Below are 18,849 nucleotides of genomic sequence, written 5' to 3' on the forward strand. Positions count from 1 at the left end.
CATGTATAAATGCAGCCAGAATTCATAGTAGGATGGCGCAGTGTAATTCCATGTATAAATGCCCCCAGAATTCATAGTAGGATGGCGCAATTCCATGTATAAATACCCCCCAGAATTCATAGTAGGATGGCAAAGTGCAATTCCATGTATAAATACCCCCAGAATTCGTAGTAAGATGGCACAGGTGCAATTCCATGTATAAATACCTCCCAGAATTTATAGTAGGATGGCCCAGTGCAATTCCATGTATAAATACCCCCCAGAAATCATAGTAGGATGGCACAGTGCAATTCCATGTATAAATGCCCCCAGAATTCATAGAATGGCATAGGTGCAATTCCATGTATAAATACCCCCCAGAATTCATAGTAGGATGGCACAGTGCAATTCCATGTGTAAATGCCCCCAGAATTCATAGTAGGATGGCCCAGTGCAATTCCATGTGTAAATGCCCCCAGAATTCATAGTAGGATGGCCCAGTGCAATTCCATGTGTAAATGCCCCCAGAATTTATAGTAGGATGGCGCAGTTCATCGCTTTATATCCTCTGGAATGTTGCTCCAATCAGCACAATCTGTTTATCATAATCCACAATGATGCCATTAAATTAGGCGTTGATTGTATTAGCAAAATTGGATCTTTGATGTGTTATTAAACCTTCCAGGGAGAGGTGCCAAAACAGCATTGTATGTGGCAGACAATAGATGTCCCATCCCTGCCTCTATTCAGACTTGGTTTTTATATACACGCGGGGGGGGGGGGGGAAACAGACTCTTACAACTCCAGAAAAGGGAGAAGTTTTGGATTCATACTTTACAAACACTACATCCCAAGGAACTTAATAGGGAATATGACCTGTATGCCTTTATATAATATTGATACTAATGGGTGTGGATTGGGACTTTATTGACTTTAACACACATTGTATCTAAATTTAGCCAGTTGATGGTTTTACCTGTGGATTTGATATTGTTATATGCTAAATACTGACATATGCTGTAATATGATAGAAGCTGTAACATGAAACATGATGTGTAAAAGATATAACATGAAACGTGATGTATATAATATGGGTGAAACCTGATTTACAAAGACCAATCTGGATACTCCGATGTCTTCATGGCCCCTCTGAGATGTTCCCTCTCGTTCATCTTAGCCTCTGTGCTAGTGGGGATCTTGTCTGCTCTGTGATGTAGAGTTTTTATGGCCCCCAGTTTGTGATCTAGTGGATGGTGGGAGTCAAACAGCAGGTACTGGTCTGTGTGGGTAGGTTTCCTGTAGACCTCTATTTCTAGCTTACCTCCCTCTCTGACCCCTTCAAGAAAAAAAACACAGCAAGTCCAGTTGATTTGATTATTTTCTATAGATATGCCATGACCTGGGTGAATGAGAACTTTCACAAACATACAACAGAGAAGTGTTCCAACGTCACTTTGCTCAGGAAATCAATCTGACGCCTTTGCTCTCTCCTAAAGCAAAGCAGCATTAGAACACTGCTCTGTTCTTCTTCTGAAGGTACAGATCTTTGACTGGCTTTGTTCTTACAAAATTAATTATACTGGTAGTGTATAAAAACTTGAATAGCTCTGAATGTTAAAAAAAAAAAAAGTGCATTGCAAAAGTGCTTACTTAACCTTTAAAAAAAAATACAGATTTGCCAGACATTGTTTGGTTATTGTTTGTTAGAGGTATTCTTATAAAATGTGTTTTTTTTCCATAACTCTGTCTCCTATTCACGGCTGTATGCTAAAGATTTCTGGGGTCCTGATAACTAATATTAAATTCTGTTCATTATGACTCCATTGTGGTATATTTTTAAATTGCTATCCAAATACGAAAACATAATAGAATTCTAGCCAACAATTCACACTAGTGATGTGTGGGTCAACAAAAAGTTGACCCACAGCATACCCTAACCTGCTATATTTATGTACCCATGACTGACCTGCCCATCTCTCACGTCAACAAAGGGTGTGGGTGAAGTTACAGTGACCCACTGGGGCTCATTTATTAACGCAGCGCAGCGCTAAAAAGAGCGCAGTGGCCAGACATTTGCCCAGCGCATGCGAGTATTTAATAATGTAGCGCACGATACCTTAACAGTGCGATTTGTGCGCTAATGTAGACACAAGACAGGTGCGACGTGTGAAACTGCGTATCAGCTGTCGCAGTGCTTATAATAAATTGTGCGCACAGGAAGATACCGCAAAGGTAAGGATTAGTTGTGCTCATGTATGAATGCGCTGCTTTAATTAGTTGCGTCACATATTGCGCATATTGCGTTCACTTAGACGCATCTGCATTTGTTTCTGTGCTAATATTTGTTTGGTTGCAAAGGTGTTTAGCCTACCTGATACCCTTAAAGGAACCTTGGTCAATATAAACATGTTGGGTGGAAGGCGTGGTTAATATGCACTTTACAAGGGTTGTTCATCTTGAATATACTAGCGCAGCTGGGCAGGAATGCGCATTTTGAAGAGCGTTACTATTACGCCACGAAGAGGCAGGCGTAAAAATTGTGGTGCTGTTGCCCGGGTGCAGTTTTGCACATATACAGACGCAAATCTGCGACGGCCGCAGTGCAAGCGCATTGTAGCCACGCCCACAGCCACGCCCCTAACAACCACGGCATCGTTTGCGACATAAATGCCCAATCTTTTGCGCAATGCGCATAAACAAAACCATCGCAAAAGCTCTGTGTTATGCGCAATATCACGCAAATATATTAGCGATCACGCTTGTGATGGCGCAGACAACCTTTTGCGTCCACTTATGCGCTGCGCTGCTTTAATAAATGAGCCCCACTGTCTCCATTTCCCCTGTTAATAATGTAAACACCCTGCTACAACAGACAACCGTAGTTAAAATAAGTTGCAAAATCTATTCAAACCTCCATTTTTATGAAGCAGACTCCAAGTCCTAAGGTGTAAGTGACCATTTTTCAAAAAGAAATCGAGCCAACACGGATAATGTTATCTTCAGCATTTTTTTTTTTTTAATTAACATCTCACGAGGCTCTGTGGTATCTGAAGCTTACACAGTTCATCTAAAATGCACAACAGTGTGCATCAAGCTGCCAAGACATAGAAAATACATAATATATATATATATATATATATATATAAAAAAGTACATATATTTACAGGCTATATACACAAGGGCAAGGAGAAGAGATCCTGGGAGAGGATGGGCAGTATTAGCTCTGAAGGGCCTCTGTAAGTGTTAGCATGTCCATGGGGGGCAATTTTGCCACTTCAAAGAAGACCCTGCAAATAAAACAGGTACATATTAAAAAACGTTAAATGCGGAGATTTGTTTTGGGAATAAAGGTTATGCTTGTTGTTTGGCTATGCCACGTGCAGTGGTTCATATGTAGTGCTTCTGATCACTACTCTAAGCCCTATTTAACTAATGGTGATAATTAGGAGAAAAAAATATTAAAAGTCAGGTGGAAACAAAATGACACCAATATCATTAAAACCCAGATGTTTATGACCATGTTTCATGCTCCTAGGATAGGTACTTTATTTAACATTTGTATCAAGCAGTTTAGCCAAAGCTTCGGCAGTGGCACACACCAGACCTATGCCATTTTTACCACAGCAGTGCTCGCATAAGGGACTGTAAGCCAAAACATGAATTCCTGTCTGACATCACTTGCTAGTCAAACAAAAGGGATAGATATTGCTTATGGGCCCTGTCCGAGATCAGGAACATCCATAATGGACAAGGTTATTACATACCTGTGTGAGTATTTGCTCCTCACTGCCTTTAACTTCTTGTTGGGAGGATATGTGAGTAGGAAATTCAGCCTCTTCACTAGGGGCAATAAATCATTGGTCTGATACCCACTGTAATAATGTAGTGTGGCAGTCTGTGGAAATTAGTAAAAATTAGTAAATAAAAAAAAAAAAAAAAATTAGCATCAAACTGTTGCAACCACTAGCACCAGCAATTACAACTAAATGTTATAAATAAGTGAACAGTAAAGAACTCACCCATCTGCCCAACCCCTTCATTTGAAGAGCAAGCAACAGGCAGCTGGCAGCCATCTTAGATGCACGCTCCTGCACAAAGTCATATTCCTGTAGGGTCAGTTCACAAATGTATCTGGCAAGGGTCAGAGTCTCCATGGTGGCATGGGCACACTACAAAAAAATAAAAAAAAAGGAGATTAAATAAGAAGAAACACTAAAATGATGCAGATTGTGGTATTCATCAATAACATTCACTGGTTGCTTGGGTTTCTGTTCCTAGCAACCAAGCTACACTGAGTGACAGATTGAATGATTATTACCCAATACAGAAAATCATACCTATAGAATGATCCTTCAGATTGGAGGAGCCATTTATAATGTGAATGCACATTTAGCACTTTTGCAATTTCCATACAATAGCAGTTGCTTTCTACTAACTTTAGGAATCTTTAACATCAGTGACCCCCGCTGTTCTGCCTGGAAAGGGTCTGTTGAGAACACCAATTTATGGCAGGAAGCCTCTCCTGAGCCTTCTCTACTCTATTCCCTTCTCTATTCTATTTCTTAATGTGGCAAGACACAATAACTTATCTGGAAATTGGTTATCCTGAAAGCTCAGAATTATATAATTGCCATCTCCCATAGTCCAACCTGTCTAATGTTTCTAATGCGAACGGACTCCTGCTGCATAAATATAGCAACCCCCTCATAGATCAACACAGGGAGTCAGACAGGTAATGGAAAAGCATCAGGCCAATACTTTATAGCAAAAGTTTATGTAGCATGCAAAGCCAATATTATGATAGAAACAAAAAAGGTTTAATTTCTGGTGTCAGTGGGCCTAATTTATAAACACTGGGCAAATTGGCACCTGGGCAGTAACTAATCAGTGATTAGCTTTTTTCAGCCAACTGTAGGTTGAACACTGAAAGCAATCATCTAATTGGTTGCCATATGTTATTAACCAGGTGCAAATTTGCCCAGGGTTTATAAATAACCCCCAGTATCTCTAAGGTATGGAGATCCGAATTACAGAAAGGTCCCTTTTCCAGAAAACACCAGGTCCCAAGCATTCTGGATAACAGATCCCACACCTGTAATAGCATTTCTAAAACATAAAATAAATAAATAAAATTGCGAAAGTGCTGATTTTATATGTGGGAGCCTCTTTTTTCTAAAAAGTGCGGCTGGTTCCCAAAGCAGCGGTTTTGGCTGCAGTGTGAAGCTATTAGGTTGAGATTTGGTAAATGCTTATATGGTGGGACAAACTTAAAAACTGTAAACTTTTTGGGGCAAGGATTCACTAGGCCAGAACAAATCTATACATAGGCACTTCTTATAATCAGCTGTATACAAAATCTTTGTAAACAAAAATTAGTAAAATAGTAAAACAGATTATTCTCGACAGTCAGCAATGAATTTGATTTTGAGGAATTCAATTTAAAGTACAAAAAGTACGAAAGAAGTTCCACTAATAGACTCACTGGTACCTTAGCAAATCTGCGCAGGAAGCGGTATGGGACCGGAATGTTGATGTCAAAGTAGAGTTTTTGCAGGATTTCCATCTCCATAGCAATAACCTCATCCCTTTTGTATGCATCATCACAGATGTACATGAAATCGTCGACACAGGGTGGGCAACGCTCCTGAAAAAGGGACACCGGGAAGAGGCATTACATCACAGGATAAGAGATTAGCAAATTACTGGGCTATTCAAAGCAACTGCATTGCGATGGAATACTGCATGAGTAAGAAATGTGCCGACTATTAGTAAATGACAAAGTAAAGCAACATAAAGGTCATTTGTGATTACCTCGAACTTAGATGCAATGAGTACAGCAGTGGAACCAATAAGCTGAAGCTTCTCCTTCATGACGACAGACACTGCTAAATAATGGTCGACCATTTTCACTGCCAGGTATAGGGTTTCATGGTTAAGCTCAAAGTTTTCCTGCAAAAAGATAAGGGATAAGCCATCAGTTTGGCTGGAATCCCAATCACACACAAGTATGTGTATAAAAACAGGAGCAGTTGTATGTCAACATGTTTGCTTTGTTGTCATAACATCAACTAAAAAATTTATCTATTTCTCTCATCTTCACTGAATCAGACTAGTTTTCTCAGAAATGCTGTTTTGTCGCAGGCCCTAGAGAAGTAATCGGTGGCTTGCAAGCAGCATGTTGCTCACAGACTCCTTGAATGTACTCCTAGGGACCTCAATACAGTGCTTATTTTTAAATCCCTTGCTTTGAGGCTAGTTTTAGTTGCATATAAACCATGTCTACTGCCAAAAAGAGCCTCCTGTAGTCTTCCAGTCCATTATTAAATAGCCAATCAGTGCCCTTATTTGGCATCCTCATGAACTTTATTCATGCTTCTGTTGCTCTCCCACTCTTTTAAATTTGAATGTGGATCACGACTACAAAAGGTTGGGGGCCCCCACCTTAGAGTAATACTGTGGGTGGCAAAGCATTTTAACAGAGATCTATAGGATAGTTCCTTATTGAAAGGACCTCAAAATAGTGTGTTGGAAGCAACATGCAGAATTAGTCTGAAGTGCAGACCAGCTAGGCTTTGGTAATAGGGGGAGGGAGAATTGTTTTTCTGTAGCCAACATTAAAAATTACCCATATTGCGGTGTGCAATATATAGGCCTCTAGCAATATGTTGCATGTCACACTTAACCTGCTGTATGATAATATACAAATATTCTAACTAGATAGATTATTAACCAATTCTGAATGCTCCAAAAAACATAAACTCTAGAATAACCGTTTAAATGCAGGTAGAGTCAAGTTAATAATACATGGATGTCATGTGTGATCTGAGTGCCTCTGGTGCAACATGCCCAAAACTGATTCTCCATAGAGAACAGGGAAAGGTCATGCAAATTCCAATCTGCTTCTCACCTGCACCTCCACCATCCAATCCACAAGGATAGCCCTCATATCCTTGCTAATATCTGTTTGCATCTCCAGGTAGTTTGGAAGCAGAAATTTCTCCTGCAAGAAACAAAAAGTATAGAATGAAAGGTTGTTCAAAGTCGAGAAGTAAATAAGTCACAGGGCCCTAGTCCAATAGCAAAAGAACCAGTACCTCTCTGTCCCGCATATAGCTGAAAATATCCGTTGCATATTCAGAGTTAGAGAAGGGGTCGTCAAGAGAGTCCTGGTCTATGTCCTCAACACCAGGTGGAAGAACCTATAGAGAGTGTCTATAAATTCTTGGAGTTTGGTGAAACAGCACTTTGCCACAGCAAGAAACAAAAACTACAGCACATACCTTTTCCTCAGGTATTTCCTTGGTAGGTACTGATGTTTTCTGCTCAGTGTTTATTTTTTCTTCTTTTACTTCAGGGAGATGTTCTTCAGTTACTGTGGCCTTCTTCTGAGTCCTGTATGACGAAAGCAAGACTACTATTATAGACCATGCATATAATTGGTTATACTTTTTTGTAGGTTTTGAAAATCAATCAATTATTTGCCCTAATATAAACACAATACCATTTGAAAATTGTTTACACTTCAGTTACCAGCTATGGTTCTAGGTTGAACCAGAGGTACCAGGCTATCACATTTCTTTAAAGACAGTTGGCCTTGTTTACGAATTACCTTTGGGGGAAGATGGTAGGGAGTCATAAGCCCACTTAGTGCAAAGCTATATTTTTCTTGACATAGAAAAGAAGGACGCAATATCTAATGCAGGCATAATTTATAGGTATGGGACCATCCAAATGGAAGGTGTGTGAATCAAGATACAGATTTATCACTAGTTACTGCTGGGGAAATTTAGCATTCATATTTAGTTATATGTTCCTTTTTTCAGTATCTAGTAGAAAATTATTAAGTTACAGAGATTGCGCAGAGTGACTGCTTACTCCACATAAAATCTAAGTCTTCCATAAATATTGATATAGGAGGATGTTCAACAGGCCTCGGCAAGGGTATCACTGCACTTCTCAGGATCATTGTTCGGGACAGGACTAAAAACTCACTTCTTGATATTGAGCTCATTATTCTTTGTAATGTCACTTGTGGGAGCACTTTTGGTCTTCTTGATGGCAACTTTCTGTCCCTCCTTCTTCTTCTGAATTAGTTGTGGGTTTTTGTGAGCCTGGATGGAACAACAATAATTTTCTCTTATAAGTGGAACTGGATCTGCCAGTGCTAATGCAGGGTACAAATAACTTTATATGTATTTAAATAGACTGTACTCTTAAGCTGGCCATAGACGCAAAGATCTGATCGTACGAATCGAGGATTCGTACGATTTTCGAACCGTGTGTGGAGAGTCCCGACATTTTTCGTCCGGCGGAGATCGGTCGATCGGACAGGTTAGAAAATTTCTGTTGGCTGACGATAATATCTCTGCGTGTATTGCCGATCGTACGATTTTCAGTGGGAGACTGTCACTAGCTTTGGTTGGACATAGATATCGTACGATTGCCGTCAGGGGCAGAACATTGCTGATCTGTTCTTTAACTAATCTGACTGGTAAGACTTTGATATGAATGGTTAGTGGCGGGTTGGGAGATGGGAAAGTCCGATCGTACGATGATTCGTACGATCGGATCTTTGCATCTATGGCCAGATTAACACTGCTCTGGTGCAACGTGCGCATTTTCTTCAAAGCTCAAACATATTTTATATAAGTAAGGTACTCTGTGTCCATGGGTGGTTCCAATTACATTTCAATAGGGTCGTATGGCCCCATTTGTATTACAGATAACAGATACGTTGCCTAGAATAAAATTGTAGGCTCTTAGTTGAAGATAGACATGGGTCAAATGCCCCCTCATGGCTCTCTACACACATATGGGAAGAAAACCAACTGTTAATACAGTATGTATATTCACATTTGGCAACTGCCACTTATACAAACATGTAAATATATTGGACCACCTATGAATAACTTATTCAGAGTTCTATTTTTCTCAGTGTGCAGAAAAACAGGACATGTAAAGCAGTATAGGGGAGACTGTTAGGGTAAATCCATCATTTAAAACAAAGTTGATCATAGCTGGAATATACTTGGCCTATATGATACTCACATTGGTAATGTCTCCAAATGCTGCTCTCTTCTTTGCGCCTCCCTGTGGAGAGGAAGGAGAACGCTTTGTCTGACTGATCTCCACCTGAACACCAAAAAATATAAAACATTATAAAATAGATTGCACAAAGTATTATACTGCTGCAAATGGTAATAAGAACATTGCTGCCAATATACTAAGCTGCACATTGACACAGTGTTTTCCCTGCTGCTTGAAGAACACTTGGAGCATCTCTAATAACATGGGTCCTTAGCCTATTTTATTTCCCTAACTGGATGTCTAACATCTATTAAGATGGGGGCACATGTATTTTTGCTAGCATTGTGCTGTAAGATTCATATTGATTATTAATCATTTCCTTGCATCTGTCGGAATGAATGCATTTAAACAGATATGCCTCAATCCTTTGTTGCTCTTACAAAGATCACTTGTGTAATATGCATATTAAAAGTAACATAGTAAGTAAGGTTGAAAAAAGACACACGTCCATCAAGTTCAACCTTTTAGGCAAAAAAACTCATCTGAAGCCTCTCCAATTTGCCTCAGAGGGGTAAAGATTCCTACCTGACTCCAAAATGACTAGTCCCTGGATCAACTTGTACTATGAGCTATCTCCCATAGCCCTGTATTCCCTCACTTGCTAAAAAGCAATCCAATCCCTTCTTAAATCTATCTTATGTATCAGCCTGTAAAACTGATTCACTTTTCTTCTAATTGGAATGGGTGACCTTGTGTCAGCTGGAAAACCCTACTGGTAAATAAAGCATTAGAGAGATTATTATATGATCCCCTTATATATTTATACATCGTTATCATCTCCCCTTAAGTGCCTCTTCTCCAGCGTGAACATCCCCAATTTGGCCAGTCTTTCCTCATAGCTAAGATTTTCCATACCTTTTACCAGCTTAGTTGCCCTTCTCTGTACCCTCTCGAATACAATAATGTCCTGTTTGAGCGATGGAGACCAAAAACTGTACGGCATATTCTAGATGGGGCCTTACAAATGCTCTATACAGTGGAAGAATGACCCCCTCCTCCCGTGACTATCTAATCTTGTTAGTGTTGGTTTAAATAGGAATTACTTCTCACAATAGCACCATACATAAAGCTGAGATTTGTCCTCAGGCAAGTAAAAGGTTTGTCATAGATTAAATTAGTAGAACAAAGAACTCTGTGGAGTCACAAGAAAATTGAGTAGGACTGAAACAGCTATTAAGTGTAAAGTCACACAGGGTTAAAAAGTGTCCTGCTAAAAATAACAGACCCTACACTACAACCTGCCCCTCACTTTGCCTGCACCCAGAACCACCAAGTTGGGTTTTTCAGCAGACTGAGTTTTAGTCTAATGTGGCATTATCCTAAGCATTCTAATCAGAGCATACAATATGCCATTTTCAATCATTATAGGGGATGCATTTATATATTATGACATTTTGGCAATGGTACATGGATATTCAATAACTACTCAGCCACATGCCAGCGATGCAAATTGAAAATGCAACCTGTAGTGTAGTTAGTACTGTTCCCATTATCTCCCCCCACCTGCTATAAAGACATAGTGGTGACTATCAGGGGCCCCAGCATTTTAATTATTGCAGTTCTGCCTGAGAGAACAATGATCCATTTAGACCAGGGCTTTCCCAACTGCTGGCCCGCGACCCCATCCCCCCTTGTGTAGCCACCCACATTAAAGTATGCCTGCTGTCTCTACTTACCATGTGTAAAATTTAAAAGGTATAACTACAGAGATTAATTGGCCTCTGCATTGTTTAATCAAATTCACACTGTAATCCCCTGTATTGTTCACACATGTAATCTCCCCTGCATTGTAACAACTCTATTGTTCACAACCCAAAACCCTGTACTGTTCACACCCGAGACCCAGACTGAAACTGCCCACTTTGTTCACACTCATACAAACCGCTGGAGGGGCACTGTGTCACTGTATGTATAAGAGGTTCCGATCAGTGAAAACGCCTGCTCTGTTCTGCCTTCCCTATGCGTGCCATAATCTTTGCCTGTCCTGCTCTGCCTGTGTGTGCCCTGCTCTGCCTGTGTGTGCCCTGCTCTGCCTGTGTGTGGAACATAAGCCTGGTATTTGTTTTGGGGGTAATAGTATGAATATTATTGTTAGGGGCCCCTAAGGTGGTTAATCATGTGCTGGGGATGCTGTGTTATCCACAGGGGAGGAGGCATATGGCTTTAAAGGTAGGTCTTAAAGGAACAGTTCAATGTAAATTAAAAAACAGGGAAAATAGGCTGTGCAAAATAAAAAAGGTTTCTAATATAGTAAGTTAATGTATAAAGGCTGGGGTGACTGGATGTCTAACATAACAGAACACTACTTCCTGCTTTTCAGTTCGCTAACTCTGAGTTAGTCAGTGACTATAAGGGGAGTGAGTTTGCAATTGATCCTCACCATTCAGCTCAAATTCAAAAGCAACAGTTATGATCCATGTGGCTCCCCCCCCATCAAGTCACCAAATGGTTATTGCCCGGTAACCAGTCAGTGGAAACCACTGCAAAGCAGGAAGTAGTGTTCTGGCTATTATGTTAGACATCCAGTAACTACAGTCTTTATACATTACATTTTTGGCTAACCAACTAATTAGATACATTTTTTATTTATCCAGTTTTTATTTTTACACTGAACAATTCGGAGACATGTAGGATAAATGAAAAAAAAAACCAAAAATTTTGTAGGCAATTATAAGTAATATATGGTGTTGCTTTTACATGGTGCTAACAATTAATATTATCTTTAAAAAAAAAAAGCCCCTTTATTAGAGCTACCTAAAGATGTTCTTTGGTCCCTGTCTGTGTTTCAAATGAGGGGTAGGCGTGTAGCACAGTAGGATGGGGACAGCCAATCACAGCCCTGCAGTCACACAAGCACAGACAAGCTTCAGTTCCCCACCAGGTCCTGCTAGCTGCTGATTGGTTCCTGTCCTACAGTGTAGTGAGCAGAGAGCTGCCGGCTCCCCTGCATAGCCTGGGAATTCAGGGAGCAGGAAGTGGAAGAGAAGCGTGGGATTATTAGGGTTTTTGCAGAAATATTCAATAAATCAACCTGAAACACTACTTTTTTAAGCAAAGTTCTTCTAGATCTACACTAGTATTATGCACTGGTACATTCTTATTTTTTACACAATATGTCTCCTTTAATGACAACTTTTTTCACATGAGTGATAAATGATATCCTGCAGTGAGCACTAATCAGTTGGTCTTTTGGTGTGCTACCACCATTAATGTGGACATGGGCTTGCGATAACATGGGTGTGGTTTAATAACAGGGAGTGGTCATCACCGGCTTTCATTATCGGCCCTACACCACGTAGGTCAGAAAAATTCTGGCCCTCGGTACCACAGAAGTTTGACAGTACTGATTTAGACTAATCATATGCCACAAGCCTAAACTGGATATACAAACAGCGGATTAAAATGATGGCACTTGCATTTATGGAGCAGGCTTTATTGAAAGATAGTACAGGTATGGGACCTGTTATCCAGAATGCTCGGGACCTGGGGTTTTCCGGATAACGGATCTTTCCGTAATTTGGGTCCTCATGCCTTAAGTCTACTAGAAATTCATTTAAACGTTAAATAAACCTAATACACTGGTGTTGCTTCCAATAAGGATTAATTATATCTTAGTTGGGTTCAAGTACAAGCTACTGTTTTATTATTACAGAGAAAAAGGAAATAATTTTAAATAATTTGGATAAAATAGAGTCTATGGGAGACAGCCATTCAGTAATTCGGAGCTTTCTGGATATCGGGTTTCCGGATAAGGGACCCTATACCTGTACAGAAGTAAAGAGGTATGGGATTGTTATCCAAAGTGCTTGGGACCAGGGGCTTTCTGTAAATTGGATCTACATACCTAATGGAACAGTAACACCAAAAAAAATGAAAGTTTTAAAGTAATGAAAATATCATGTACGGTTGCCTTGCACTGGTAAAACAGATAGATTTGCTTAAGAAACAATACTATAGTTATATAATATAAACAAGCTGCTGAGTAGCAATGGTGGTAATTGAAAAAAAAGCTATATAGCACAGGATAAATACGGTAGTGGATAACATGTTCTACAGAGCTTATCTGCTGTGTAACTTGAGCCTTTTATCCTTTGAATTGCTGCCCCCATGGCTACACAGCAGCTCATTTATATAAACAATAGTAGTGTTTCTGAAGCAAACAGCAGTTGTACTAGTGCAGGGCAACACTGCATTATATTTTTATTAATTTAAAACAAATTTCATTTTTTGATGTTACTGGTCCTTTAAGTCTACTAGAAAATTATTTACAAATTAATTTAACACAATGATCCCAAACCAGTGGCTCTCAAGCAACATGTTGCTCACAAACCCCTTGGATGTTGCTCCCAATGGCCCTTAAAGCAGGTGCTGATTTTTGAAATCTTGGCTTGGAGGTAACTTTTGGTTGCGTAAAACCAGGTGTACTGCCAAACAGAGCCTGATGTAGGCTGCCAGCACACATAGGGCCTACCAATAGTCAATCACATTCCTTATTTGGCAACAGAGAATTTCTTTTGCATGCTTGTGTTGCTTCCCAATTCATTTTTCAATTAAATATGGCTTATGGATGAAAAAGGTTGGGGGCCCAGATTAAACCCATAAGGATTCTTTATAGCTTAGTTAGGATCAAATACAGGTATGGGACCTGTTAGCCCGAAATGCTCGGGACCTGGGGCTATCCAGATAACAGATCTTTCGAGAAATTTTCATACCTAAAGTCTACTAGAAAATCATGTAAAAATTAAATAAACCCAAAAGGCTCGTTTTGCTTCCAATAACGATTAACTATAGACCAAGTACAAGCTACTGTTTTATTATTACATAGAAAAAGCAAATCATTTTTAAAAATTTAGATTATGTCATTATAAATCGAGTCTATGGGAGAGGGCCTTTCTGTAATTTGGAGCTTTTTTTAATACAGAGAAAAAATAAATAATTTTTACAATTCTACAATTCAAAGCTTTCTGGATAACAGGTTTCCAGATATCAGACTATTATTTGCTGTACCACATCCAAAATCTCCTAGCTGAGGGATACCCACCCGCCCCATCCCCTTAGGCTGCAGCACACCACCCAGGAAGGATAAGTGTTTTAGGCAAAACCATGCTACCTGGAAACTAAATCCCACCAAGCATGACCTGTAATTTTCTATTATACGAAACCTGTGAAGAAGCCACAATATCCTATTCTTATGAAGAGGATGAAGATGGCCAGGGTGACCCACATCAACAGGTTAAGTGTGTAACAAGCCTGAAACTCAGATGCAGGGTTCACATTATGAACCCTACATCTGAAATGACTTATTCTGCAGAGCGTGTGTGTGCCCATCACTGATCTGCTATATCCTCCGAGTGGTAACTTGTCCATGGTGAGTGTGTATTTTTGCTTTAACCAGGCAACACAGACAATGACTAATATGAATCTGTAAATTAGCTCTGATCATTCTGCTTCATTTAAAATGGTCAAAAACCAAGTTTGTTGTGGAACTCTGCACTGCGCCAGATTTGCCAAGTATTAATAAATTAGTCCCACTGAAGAGGAGCTTATTAAAAGGGAGCATCACCTTTAAGTTAATGTTTAGCTATAGAATTATAAGCAACTTTTCATTTGGACTTCACTTTTTTGTTTTTTATAGTTCTTGAATGATTTGCCTTTTTCTTAGGACTTTTCCAGCTTTCAAATGGGGGGCACTGACCCCATCTTAAAAACAAATGCTCTAAGGCATTTATTATTATTTGTTATCACTCTTCTTTCTATTCAGACCCTCTCCTATTAGTCTCTTTTTCAAATCAATGCACAGTTGCTAAGGCAATTTGGACCCTAGCAACCAGATTGCCGAAATCGCAACTGGAGAACTGTTGACTAAAAAGCTAAATAACTCAAAACCCACAAATAAGTAATGAAAACCAATTACAAACTGTCTCTGAATATCACGCTCTACATCATACTAAAAGTTAATTCCGGTGGAAACAATCCCATTAATGATCTATTGTAAGAAACTTTTCAATTAGTCATCATATTTAATTATTAGCCATCTTACTTTGCTTCTTTAGGGTCTGCAACTAAAATGGGTCACTGACTCCAGCAGCCCAAAAAACAAATAGATTATTGTCATTATTGTTACTTTCTGTTGCTTATAATTCTATTCAGTACCTGTATGGGGAGTTGACATGAATGTTATGCACACAAAAGTGTGTAAATACTGTTCCAGGATAAAGAAGCCCCAAAAATAAAACAAAATAGCACAATGAAGCATAAAACTATAGCACGAATATCACTCACCTTATCAAGTCGATTATTCTCTGCAGTAACCGGCTTCCCCAGTTTCGGAAGTTTGGAAGCCACTGGCCGAGATGGACGAAGAGAAGGCATCATGGTGAAGGATACAGCTGGAACAAGAAATTCAATTATGGAGAGAAATTGAAAATACAATAGTAGTAATAGTAATACTGGGGGGAGCAATACTTTAAAAAGGCAATACTGCTAACTTATTGCTCTTTAGCAGTTCAAAAAAAGGAAACAAACATTATAGCATATGCCCTACCATATTTATCAATGCTTCTGAAGGCACAGATGGCCATCAATAATGTAATGTTTCATTCTACATTTTGCATTTTCTCTGCAGAGGAAGAGAACACCAGTCAGTTCCTTACTGCCCCATGGCCAGTAGCACGGAGAGAAGGGTGGTTTTTGACTCCCAAACTGAACTCCAAAAATCTGCACAAAGGCAGCATTATCTTATATTATAGCACTGTGATTGAAAATACATAACTCTTCTTAGTTCAGCCTGTGATAATTTCTCTATGGATAAAACAAGGTTTAACACACACTATACTGGATACCCCAGAGAGTCACATCGCTGTTCTTATTGTCCAGACCAATGTGTCTTTCAATAATTTACAACACCTGAAAATTGCAGTACCGCCATGTTTGATCCACTTAAACATAATCACTTACTTTAGACACAGTGCCGGTGCTCCTGTTTGCTGAAAAGTGCCCCAGCCCTGGGTAATACCCTTTGTGAACCACACTACTATCTCTTCAGTTATCGCAGGGATACTTTGTGCGTTCCTGAATAATGGCAAAGCGCAGCAGAATAAAAACCCAGACTTGATTTTTACAGTACTGCGCACGTGGGCCACTCATGGCAGCAAAGAGGATCGCATAGAGATAGGAGGAAATGGTGATATGGTTCTCAAAGGATAGTACCCCGGGCTGTTGGACTTTTCAGAAAACAAGGGTCAATGAAGTCTATGGTTAGTGTTATTTACTGGGGGTGCCCGATGCATTGGCACCCACAAGTACTTTTGGGATGATTTGTCCTTTAAACTAGCCACTGGTCCAATAGCATGGTACTCATAGTGTTTAAAATTTCCATCTTCCTTAAAAAGAAGGAAACCCAATTCAATTTAAGTAGCCAAACAAATACTATCTTACACACACTACTTTTTAGTTGCCCATGATCATCTTGTGGCCTTCACTTGTAGTTATGAGTGCTTTCTGTCCTGAAACCCATTCCCGCCTGCATTATGCATGTAAATGTGAGACACAAACAGGCATCAGCTGATGTGTGCCACCTTTAGCGCAGACAATAACAACACAAGGAAGCACTACACAGCTTGTTAGACTGTTGGGAACAATGAAATTGTGACCATTGTGGTCCCACTTTTAGCCTATCACAGTGATCAACACACAATCAAAATACCAGGCTGAGACAATGTCCCGTTAGCAAGGCAATTCTGTCTAGTAGGTAAACTAATGTCTATAAATACACACCCATCTAAAGGGCAATGGCATAGGGGGAGCTGTAGCTTAACATCCTTACACAGAAAGCCTGCCGGGAATCGTGGCAATAATAGTTCTGAACCGCCTATAAAGGGCTATAAGACCCCGAGGCAGAATATGATTAAGTGCAGAGAGGGGTCGGGAAATTAAACATACCTTACGAAGTTGCTGGTGTAACGGCAACCCGGTCGCTTTGTGAAACCTCAGCGGTTATGTCCCAAATCCTTATCGTTCCCCTGGTCAGGACGATTCACACACCCAGCAGCTCTGTTACAGCTTTTGGATTACACACACACAAATTTGAACGCATTGGGACCCGCCTATCCCTAGCTCCGATTGGCCTTTTACCATCCAATCAGATAGTCTCCTGAGATGCCGTTGCTATGGCGATGTTTACTTTTTTCAAAAATTCGAACTCAGTCCCGAAAACAGTGACGCCGGGGCCGTAACCGAATGCAACACTAAGGTCTGGTAAAATCATTGGTTGTCGGTTTAAGAACTGGGCGGGGATAAGATTAAATGCCTCTAAAGGCACGAGGTGGCGGGTGGTAGGACACAGCTAACCCGCTAAATAGGCACCATGCCTGTATAAAAAGTATTCTTGTGACTTGAAGCCAGTAATACGACACTTATATGTGGCCGTGCTCTACTTTCGCTATAAGCCGGATGTAATATCCTCGGGGGCGCGCACGTGAAGGGGCAAAGTTAGAGCAAACTGGTCTGCGTATTGATTTAGGAGACCTCACTGCAAAGGGGGGGGGGCAGCGGAATTTTTTTCTGAAAAAGTTGGCAACCCTATCTGTGCAGTGTCTTAGCATTGGGAGTAAATGATGTGTTTTATAATCATAGCAGACAGGAAGGCCTGGGCGAAAGAAAGCTCTATACTCTACATGTTGGGGGTGGGGGTTATGATGCGCTCTTGAAGGAGATTGGAAACTTGAAAAGAGGCTGGCACAAGCTTGGACCCACGAAATAGTAAAGCTGGAGTCAAATTGTAAAAGGATTAAAAAAGCTTACATTTTATTTTCTATAATTGAGAACCACATAGGTTATGACTAAGTGTCCTTGGTAGACATGAAATGCGCCAGGCTGTGGTTCTTAATTATTGAAAATAAAATGTAAGCTTTTTTTAAACTTTTTACAATCTGACTCCGGCCTTACTATTTCGTAGGTCCAGTTTTGTGCCAGCCTCTTTTCAAGTTTCCTGGTATCTGCCTCCCTTGCTGAAGATCTGGGGAGTGTGCACTCGGGCCCACCGTGTACAGCGGTAAACTCATTCAATGCATTAAAACTTAGCGCATACTAGTTATATATTTGTATAACTTGTAGGACTTGGCACCAATGGCCCACCAACTGTAGCCTTGAGGTGGCCCACCAACTGTAGCCTTGAGGCATCTTTATCTTGCTGAGAACACACCAGTATCCCAATGTTTGACAGATTCATTGATGAAATATAACTGATAATATATACCAAAGGCGGCACTTTTTATATAGAGAGATATCACAGCAACCAGTGTGAGGCACATTCAGAAGGACTAATTCTATGGGGCAGCTGAGCTCTCTTGTGTGTCTTTTGGTTACATTATTGTTAGTGCACGCTGTGGAACTGGTGCAGACTGTACCTTTATCCCTGTGCTGTTGTATATGCACATTATACTGTTGCGTTAAAAGGGAATGTATTAGCATTTAATCTCCTAATTACACTGCACATTCCCTGACCCTATGACAGAACTCTAAACTAAAGCAGGTCTGCTAGTGTGATGAGGCCGCCAGTTGAGTGGTTCTTTCCCTGATTTGCCCACTTTGAGGAGGCTGATATCTCACCAATCTAGTCATTTAGCCCTATGGCCTAACAATTTCATCACAACAGTAATTTGGGCCTTTAGGGCAAGGACCACATCATTGAATTGGTCATCCTTGCCCACAGGATTTTTAAACCTTCCCGAGCTATATTTGATTTCTGGGCAGATAATTGGTCTGGTGGACCCTTTAGAGTAG

General features: G+C 40.2%; 1 protein-coding gene across 2 annotated transcripts; it reads right to left on the bottom strand.

The window, feature by feature from the left end:
* Positions 1-938: 938 nt before the first annotated feature.
* On the bottom strand, positions 939-17,216 carry ccnb3.S (cyclin B3 S homeolog). 2 transcript variants are annotated; one of them, XR_005963725.1, is made up of 13 exons: positions 17,008-17,216; positions 15,349-15,455; positions 9,028-9,111; positions 7,972-8,090; positions 7,260-7,371; positions 7,074-7,178; positions 6,887-6,979; positions 5,791-5,928; positions 5,468-5,623; positions 3,999-4,148; positions 3,744-3,874; positions 3,144-3,266; positions 939-1,315 (listed from the first exon to the last, which is right to left on the bottom strand). XR_005963725.1 is itself a non-coding variant. In NM_001085892.2 (12 exon segments), coding segments are annotated over 11 exon segments (1,251 nt in total). In that variant the 5' UTR covers positions 15,442-15,455; positions 17,008-17,111; the 3' UTR covers positions 2,985-3,196.
* Between the last annotated feature and the right edge of the window lie 1,633 nt (positions 17,217-18,849).

Source organism: Xenopus laevis, chromosome 8S (genome assembly GCF_017654675.1).
Source record: "Xenopus laevis strain J_2021 chromosome 8S, Xenopus_laevis_v10.1, whole genome shotgun sequence".
NCBI classification, from domain to species: Eukaryota; Metazoa; Chordata; class Amphibia; order Anura; family Pipidae; genus Xenopus; species Xenopus laevis.